We start from the raw sequence: 9,717 nt of genomic DNA on the forward strand, positions 1-9,717 counted from the left end.
TGGTTTCACATGCTGTATACAATCACTTTCTTTCCTTGATGGTTGGGGTGTCAGTCCTGTTGAATTCGGATGATGCAGACCGTAAGGAACACTTAGACTATGCCCGAGAGCTACTCACGTACTATGTGAAGAAGTGTGAGGCTATATATGGAAACACCTTCGCTGTTCATTCACTAATTCACTTACCAGATGATGTGGAACACTTCAACTGTTCACTGAATGGGATTTCATGCTTTCCATTTGAGAACTACCTGCAGAATCTAAAGAAAATGGTCAGACAATCTCGCAATCCTATAGCCCAAGTTGCCAAGCGTCTAGCAGAACTAGAAAATTCTACAAAATCTAAGCCTTTTACTAAAGAGAGCTTTACTCGCATATCCACAAGGCCAAGAGATTGTTGTTTCATTCTTCAGAACAAGGACTATGTCTTTGTGAAGGAAATGCATGAAGAAGGCACCTTGGTTTGCGATGTGCTACGCCAGCCAATGCAACACAGAGAGTTTCTTCACTGATCCTTGTGATTCTAAACTGCTCAACATCGTCCGTGTTAGAGATATCAGTAGAACTACACGTCGACTGATCAGCAAACAGCAGTTGATTCGTAAAGTTGTCTGTCTGCCAGCCAACCCTGGTGAAGCTGACACAGGATTCATTTTGTTCCCCATGTTGCATAAAATAGAACGTAACTGAATTGTAAGTATATCACTGGTATCAACTAATGTTTTTAACTGCTCTTCCATTATCTTTGTGAGGGTGTGGAGGTTGTATACTTGTTCTGAGAGTGGAGGGGAAAATGCTGCCCTTATATAGATTGCATGCAGCATCTTCAGAGAATGATTACGCTGCCCAGTTGTTTCAACTGCAATAAAATATCTTTCCTGTAGCTCAGTGGTAAGAGCATTGCGTTAACAACACAAGGTTGTGGGTTCTATCCCAGGGGATTGCACATACCTATGTATAGGATAATGCAATGTAAGTAGCTTTGGATAAAAGCGCGTCTGCCAAATGCATAAATGTAAATAAAAACACTTCTCATGTACTACTGATTCGTTTTGATTTTTGTATAGGTGTCATGATGTGGGTCAGGGCGGTTTGGAAAGAGCCAAATGGAGAGGAGGAGGGAGTCATCCCAGAGGTTTGGGTGAAGGACAACATGGTACACTGGCCACCAGGGGCTAATGTAACTAAAGCAGCTAAAGAGATGTGAACGCCAGCAAGTAGCTGGAAAATGTTTCCACTGCTGAAAATCAAATTCAAGTCAAGTGAGTTAACATCCATTTTTAAAAGTTAAATTATGTTTTTTCTACTAATCAAATCAATGAAGGTATTAAAAGCTTGTTTGTTTTCTATTTACTTTAGATAATCAGGAAATGTGTGAGGCATTCGACCAAAAAGTACTACAGAGCTCAGTGAGGAACAATGTGGTCCTGTCAAGAGGGTATCAAAGAAAAAAAATTACCCAGGGTTTATTTTAGGTATAGAATACTTGCCCATTTTGACAGGTTCCTAGTTTCTGGTGCTGGAGGATAATATATGTTGTGATACTAAGTATGGTAATTATACTGTTGTTTCTCCACTTACACAGATGAGGATGAAAGTGGGATGAAACGGATTGGTGGGTTTTTGGAACAAAAATATTCATATTTCAAAATTTACAAACTCAAATCAGCAGCTTCCGGTGACAGCAAGTCTACATTGACCTCCATTGTAGTTGCTGTGTATATAGTTGCTGCCAATCCTTCATCTTATTGTTACATTTGGTTGTCTTTCATCCCTCAGGTCTGTCCTTTCCAAAACCACCAAGGATTCGAGAAATGTCTAGCCAGGCATTAGGATCAGAAGAAAATAATTATAAATCCAGGTCCAGCAGTCCACTCCATGACTCTCACTTTCTGCTCCAAAGTTCTCACTCTCCACGCCAGCGGCCCCACACTCCCAGCCACAGCACTTCACGCGAGAGGTCCCACACTCCATGCCAGGTGCCCCACACTCCGACCCACAGCACCCCACGCAAGCAGTTCCACACTCCACGCCAGTGGTCCCACACGCCACACCACACCACTTCACGCCACCGGTCCCGATCTCAGACCCACAGCACCCCACGCAAGCAGTTCCACACTCCACGCCAGCGGTCCCACACGCCACACCACACCACTTCACGCCACCGGTCCCGATCTCCGACCCACAGCACCCCACGCAAGCAGTTCCACACTCCACGCCAGCGGTCCCACACGCCACACCACACCACTTCACACCACCGGTCCCGATCTCCAACCCACAGCACCCCACGCCAGCAGTTCCACACTCCAAGCCAGCGGTCTCACACGCCACGCCACAGCTCTTCACGCCCACGGGACAGCGCTCCACATCAGCGCTCCCGCTCTCCTTATGAGTGCTCCCAAAGACCAGGTTGGGGGAACCAGCACAGAGAGGGCGGAGAGCTATTCCCATTAGATAATAGAAGTAAGCCACCTCCTATTCTTACTGAAAGTGGTATTTTTTGCAAATGGGACAAATGTTTTTCATTCTAATTTGACTTTCAGAATTCCAAAGGCGGGTCCTCTATCTTCTGTCTGATATTCGGTCTAAGCTGTCAGAGGTGGGCCAAAACCGTGAGCCCCCAGAGTCTCAGTTCCACCTTGAGAAGATGAACGCCAGGCGTGAGCTGAAAAATCTGGAAGGGCAACTGGCCGATGAAGAAAAGTGGAATGTGATGGTCAGTATAACTATGCCAGTCCAATACTAATACTGTTTTTTTTCTGTGTTTCTGATGGTGAAAAAATGACATTTTTCAAAATCTTTTCAGGTGTCTCGGTTAGTCAGGATAGGAGGTGCAAACCTTGAGGACTGTGTAAAAAATGTGATGAAAAGGTAAATGATACCATGCTTTGGTGCATTTCTCAGATCACTCTTCTAGCTCAGGGGTCGGCAACCTTTGCAACCAAAAGAGCCATTTTGGGCCATCTCCCACCAAATAAAATTTGTCTGGAGCCGCAAAATATATGTAATCTTTAAATGTCTATAAGACAGGTTGTTATACATGTAATGTTATAGTTTCCCAGTTGCACCACTAGGTGGCAATATAGTGCGGTTTTTATTTTATTTTATTTTTATTTTTTTCTTAAATAAATTTCGTTGTTAGCAATTTATACATTTTTGACCCTGGCAAGAGGTGAAACTACTGTAGTTAACCGGACTTTTATTTTGGCAGGTTGTAGGAAGACGCTTATTATTTAGTGTGTTACCTTCACTCAGTAAAATGTTCTGAAAGGAGATGAAGTTCATGTCCTCATACAGATGCGGATAAATCCATGAGAATCACGCGTGTAGCACGCAGTTCACTCTGACACGCAGAACAGCCAGATGGCATGTTTAAATAACAGGATTCGGTGTCCACAAGTCCGGATCTACTTATATGGACTTAATGCAGCCGGACAACAAGTTTCACATGCAAAATAGACTAAAACTAGGTAAAATAGCAGTGCGCCAAAACGTGGCACAGAAATAAGCACAACAACAAACGCACTTCAAACAAAAAAGCGGCTCAGTTTAATGCAACTGTCAAAGGCTCAATCCCAATCCACCCCTTGGCCCTACCCCTCCGTTTTGCGCGTTCACGTCTAGGGATAGGGTGTCCCGATTCTTGTTGCGATAGAGGGGTAGGGCTACAATCCTGTAAAAACTCTGTAACGTCAGAGCTATCTCCGACGACTAATGACGTATCGGGTTCATGGGTTGTTTCATTTCGTAGGGGAATATTTCAACCCCTTGGCCCTTGTAACTCTGTTTTAAGGGGCAAAGGGTACACTTGAAAACCAGGGGTAGGGCCAAGGGGTGAATTGGGATTGAACCAAACTGTATCGCATGCGTGCTAACGTACACTGGTAAATAGATAAAGTTATAAGTCGCACTGTCAGCCCTGTTAGGCGCGCATGTGTTAAACAGCCACAAAGACCGCTTTCAGCCTCAGGGTGGGTGAAATGACCAAAAATCTATTTCACTGAATATCTAATTTATTTCACGGTAAAAATATATTTTCCTATTATAATTCTAAATCGTATACCTAATTTTTCTTTGATTTAATTTATTTATTTATTACAGTTAATTTACTGTAAATGCTCACTATAATTATAATGTAGGCAAGTTATGAAAATGTACTGATTAAGTTCTGATTATCAGATTTATTATGATAGGCTATAGCCAGAAGATAAAATACAAACAAATATTTATAGAGTGGGAAGATAGACAACATGTTTAACAATGAAGTCTGAATATATGCACAAAAAATGAGAATAGAAGTAGGCCTATATGACTGGTGTTCATGGGGTCTTGAGTACTGTAGGTCTTCATCACTCTTCACTCTCTATTACAGGTGCTGGTCAAATAATTAGAATATCATCAAAAAGTTGATTTGTTTCAGTAATTCCATTCAAAAAGTGAAATTTGGATATTATATTCATTCATTACACACAGACTGATATATTTCAAGTGTTCATTCCTTTTAATTTTGATGATTATAACTAATGAAAACCCCAAAATCAGTATCTCAGAAAATTAGAATATTGTTAAAAGGTTCAATATTGAAGACACCTGGTGCCACACTCTAATCAGCTAATTAACTCAAAACACCTGCAAAGGCCTTTAAATGGTTTCTCAGTCTAGTTCTGTAGGCTACACAATCATGGGGAAGACTGCTGACTTGACAGCTGTCCAAAAGACGACCAGTAGCTGCGTTTCCATTACCCTTCAAATTGCGCAAATTCAAATAGCGAATTGAAAATACGCTCAATGGAAAATACGCTCCCATTTATCGCAAAAAAAGTTTTTACGCTCGTATGAGGAGGTTTTTCAGACAATTCTAAAAAGGAATATTTCACAAAACTGCAATGGAAACAGTTTTTGCGCATTTACAGAAGACACTGTTTGGGGTCCGTGTACGCAAATAATAATAATAATAATTATCATTATTAGCTATAACATTTATTAGGCTACATATTTAGAAAGCAATTTGTCAGATGTCATTCATAATACCGGTTAGACAATATCAACATTTATTTATAATTATGTAAACATTCTTTACTTATGTATTTAAATCCCTAACAACAGCTATTTTCTGCAAACTATTTACAATTATATTCCATCAAAGTGTGTAATGTAAGATACATAGTTCATAAATCTATTGCAATAAAATACAAAGCGATAACTCCTTCCTGGTGGAACACTCTTCCTAACTCAGTCCGGTCAACCACATCTCTCACAACATTCAAAAAACTACTTAAAACCCATCTCTTCTGTGAATACTTGACAGCAAAACACACTAACCCTCTCTTTCCCTCAACAGGCTTTTGTTTAAACCAGTAACTTTGTATTAGCACCTACTGTATTATTTATCCTGTATGACATATCGCTTATTGCTCCCTGAACTCTTTGTAAGTGTTTTGGATAAAAGCTTCTGCTAAATGACTAAATGTAAATATAAATGTAAACTCATTAGAACCCATTATAATTCTAAATTTTGTGCGAATGCACCACACAAAAAAATCAGATGTGGGGGTATAATTTGTAAATCACACAAAGTCCGTAGATAATACTAATCCGAGCAGTGCACTATTGTTGTAGAAATGTTGATGATGATTCAGGAAATGCACCAAAGTGACGGTGAAAAACTGTAAAACTTTTCTGCTTGAAGGCTCACTTAGTTGTATTGTTCAATAATCTTAACAATTATTGATTACTGATATTACTTGGTTGTCTTTTTTCTTTTGTCAGAGTTCTTACAAACAGATTGATGGCAACAATGAATATGGATGGCTCAGGGGTGAAGAAGGCCTTTGGAAAAACACGGCTATGCCGTGTTATAATAGGTACTACGTTACTTTTTTTGTATGATTAGAGGATGTACTGTAGTATCTATCTAGTGTTACACATTGTGCGGCAAACTTTTACCCATCACAGATGCACAGTGGCAATACTGTAGAGGTGTAACAATTAATTGTGCAATTATTATTCTCAGTTACGGTCAAATGCTGCCACATCCAAAAGCCAGAGGGAGCTCTCATGAATAAACTCAAAATATGCGCAGTTATTTATTCCGTTTTTAAAATGTTTTAACCTGCAATATGCACTATAAGCAATATCTAAAAATTTTCAGACAATATTAAAAGCACAGGTTTTAAATGTGTGAATTCTGTTTTACCTATGCCACCTTTAGTTAAGATGGGTAGCACTTATCAGTTTAATTTTTCATCTGAAAAACGAAAAGTAGGACTGTTTTCCTGCTGTTGCAGCTCACTTGAAAAGAATGGTTAGGAGGATCACTGAGCCACTAGATCGGCGTTTCTCAACCCTGCTCCTGAAGGACCCCCAACACTGCACGTTTTCTTTGTCTCCCTAATCAAACACACCAACTCATCAGCTCATTATCACATCCCCATAATGAGCTGATGAGTGGAATCAGGTGTGTTTGATTAGGGAGACAAAGAAAACGTGCAGTGTTGGGGGTCCTTCAGGAGCAGGGTTGAGAAACACTGCGGTTATCCATGCTTATTTAAAAAGTTTGAATTACTTTGTGGATTTCTATGTACAAGTGATGCTTGCTAAAAAATGTATGCTGTATTTTAATGTCTTAAAATGAGTGCTAATTGTGGCTTCATATTCATTAGGTGCTGTACAGCAGTCCAAACCTTCAGCGTCAGAGGCTGAAATAAAAAAATACATGGGGAGCTATCTCCGGTCTGCTCCCGATAGATGCGGGGGTATGGGACGACAAAAGGGGACATCTGCAATTGATGTGTGTTCAGATTCTGAATAAGTAGGCCTATAACCTATTGTTTAGCTACATTGTTTGTTCATTTTGTAAAATTTTGTCTCGTGATTGGTTGCATTAAATTAATATATGTGATGTGATCTTGAAAAACTTAAATGTTCTTAAACCCTTCATCAATTAAAAATGATCTTTGAATTACATTTTTAAACTCTTGAATTGCAGCTGATTGAATTTAATAAAACAATTCTTACATTTAATACTGTTGTGTCATTATTCTTGTGGTCTAGAATAGGACATCAATGTGTTAAAAAAATGCAAATAAAATAAACGTCAAAACTTGACGTCAATTTGATGTCAAGTTTTGACATCGATTTGATTTGCATTTTTGACCAATTCTTTGACTATGTTTGACGTCAATTTGATGTCTATTTGACATCAATTGCCCGCTGGGAAGTCATGGCATCCGCTCATGTTATTTGTTCCTGCATTGCATGTCACATGTTTACAATAGCCTCCTCCGTCAGCAGTGAGGGATTCACTTGTGATAAATGTAATGAATTAGTCAGCCTGACAGAGACGGTTAATGAGTTAGAGACTCGCATCCGAACGCTAGTGGAGGTCAGTGAGAAAGAGAAGCCAGTAGATACTGTTTCGGAAGCGGGCAGTACAGAGAGCAACATACACACTTTGGTTCCGGCTATAGAGCCCCTGCAGCAGGGCATTTGGGTGACGGCTCGGCGGCATACTCGCTCAGCAAAGAGACACCACTCTCCCGTTCCTGTTAGGGTTTCCAATCAATTCTCCCCACTCAGTGATACATCCACTGAGAATCATGTTGAAAGAGCCCTTGTTATCTGTGATTATATTGTAAGGAACGTGGAAATAGAGACTCCAGCCACTATTGTTAATTGCATTTCGGGGATTTTATATTTTGTAAAACTGTTATCCATGTCGGCACTAACGATGTCCAGCTTCGCCAGTTGGAGATCACTAAAGATAAAGTTAAAGAGGTGTGCAAATTTGCAAAAACGATGTCAGACACTGTAATATGCTCTGGTCCCCTCCCTGCTTGTCGTGGTGATGAGGTTTATAGTAGATTAGTGTCACTGAATGGCTGGATGTCTGAGTGGTGTCTGAAGAATAAAATAGGATTTAAAGACAATTGGAAGAGTTTTTGGGGTAGACCTGACTTGCTAAAGAAAGACCGACTCCATCCCTCCAGGGAAGGTGCCGCTCTCCTCTCTAGTAATTTGGCTCATAGTGCTAATAATGATAGCAATTGACTAACTGGGGCCCAGGTCAGGAAGCAGACAGACTGGTTAAACCGAACGTCTGCTAGCTGCCTTGAGACGTCACACAGGTCACATAAACTACAACACATAGAGACTGTATCACCTAGATATCTCATAGAGACTGTGTCTGTTCCCCGAACTATCAAACACAATACCCTCACGGAATCATTTAGAAAAAATTTTATTTTGTCAAACTTTAACAAAACAAACAAATTAAAAATACACATCATATAAAAATAGGGCTACTAATCATTAGACCTCTTTCTACCAAAGCACTAATTGTCAATGAAATGATTACAGATCATAGATTTCATGTGCTCTGTTTGACTAAAACCTGGCTTAAACCGGATGAATATATTAGTTTAACTGAATCTACTCCCCCAGGTTATTGTTATAAACATGAGCCTCGTCTGAAGGGTTGAGGAGGAGGTGTCGCTACAATTTACAGTGAAGTATTTGGTGTTACTCAGAGGACAGGATATAAATGTAAGTCTTTTGAACTAATAATGCTTAATGTGACACTGTCAAATATAAATAAAAAATCTCTGTCGTCTTTTACCCTTGCTACAGTGTATAGGTCACCCAGGCCTTATTCTGATTTCCTTAGTGAATTTGCTAATTTTTTTATCAGATCTTGTAGTTACTGTAGATAGAGCTATAATTGTGGGTGACTTCAACATTCACATAGATAATGAAAATGATACATTGGGATTAGCATTTATCGATATTCTCAACTCTCTTGGAGTCAGACAAAATGTAACAGGACCAACTCATTGCCATAATCATACACTAGATTAATTCTGTCATATGGAGTTGATGTTGATAATATAGAAATTCTGCAGCAGAGTGATGACATCTTTACCTCGTCTCTTGTATGCTGCTATCAACTAATGTTACTCAATTTACACCACGCTATCGTTCAGGTAGGACTATTCTTTCGACCAATAAAGATAGCTTCACTAATAATCTTCCAGATCTATCTCATACACTCAATAAACCCCAAAGCCCAGAAGAACTAAAACTCACCAACAAAAAATATAAATGCAGTCTTCTCTAGCACCCTAGATATTGTCACCCCACTTCGATTAAAGAAATTATCCCTGTACCATGGTACAATGATCACACACATGCTCTCAAGAGAGCAGCTCGGAAAATGGAGCACATGTGGAAAAATACAAAATTAGAAGTATTTCGAGTTGCATGGAAGGATAGTGTCTGTAGCTACAGAGAGGCACTAAAAGCTGCCAGGTCAGCATATTTTAGTAAACTTATAGAAAATCACCACAACAATCCTAGATGTTTATTCAGTACTGTGGCTAAATTGGTTAGGAATAAAGCCTCAACAGAACCAGATATTACGTCACAGCTCAAGAGTAATGACTTCATGAATTTCTTTACAGATAAAATTTAAATAATCAGAAATAAAATTGGAATTATGCACTCATCTGTCATCGCACCTCAGAAAACAGTGCCTAATAATTTTCCTCACATGCAACTTCAAACTTTCTCTGTCATAGGTCATGAAGAGCTAACAAAACTTATCGAAACATCAAAAGCCACAACTTGTTTGTTAGATACTATACCAAGTAAGCTCTTAAAAGAGGAATCTCCTGTAATCTCAGAACCTCTTCTTAATATCATTAACTCCTCGCTCGCCTT

General features: G+C 39.5%; 1 protein-coding gene across 1 annotated transcript; it reads left to right on the forward strand.

Moving 5' to 3' along the window:
- Window positions 1–965: 965 nt before the first annotated feature.
- Window positions 966–6,836, forward strand: LOC127654560 (uncharacterized). Its single transcript, XM_052141767.1, has 7 exons — window positions 966–972; window positions 1,068–1,156; window positions 1,923–2,463; window positions 2,544–2,716; window positions 2,807–2,871; window positions 5,770–5,864; window positions 6,663–6,836. The coding sequence occupies exons 1-7, from the start codon at window positions 966–968 to the stop codon at window positions 6,809–6,811; spliced, it is 1,119 nt and encodes a 372-aa protein (XP_051997727.1). The 3' UTR covers window positions 6,812–6,836.
- The last annotated feature ends 2,881 nt before the right edge of the window (window positions 6,837–9,717 follow it).

Source organism: Xyrauchen texanus, chromosome 14 (assembly GCF_025860055.1).
Source record: "Xyrauchen texanus isolate HMW12.3.18 chromosome 14, RBS_HiC_50CHRs, whole genome shotgun sequence".
NCBI classification, from domain to species: Eukaryota; Metazoa; Chordata; class Actinopteri; order Cypriniformes; family Catostomidae; genus Xyrauchen; species Xyrauchen texanus.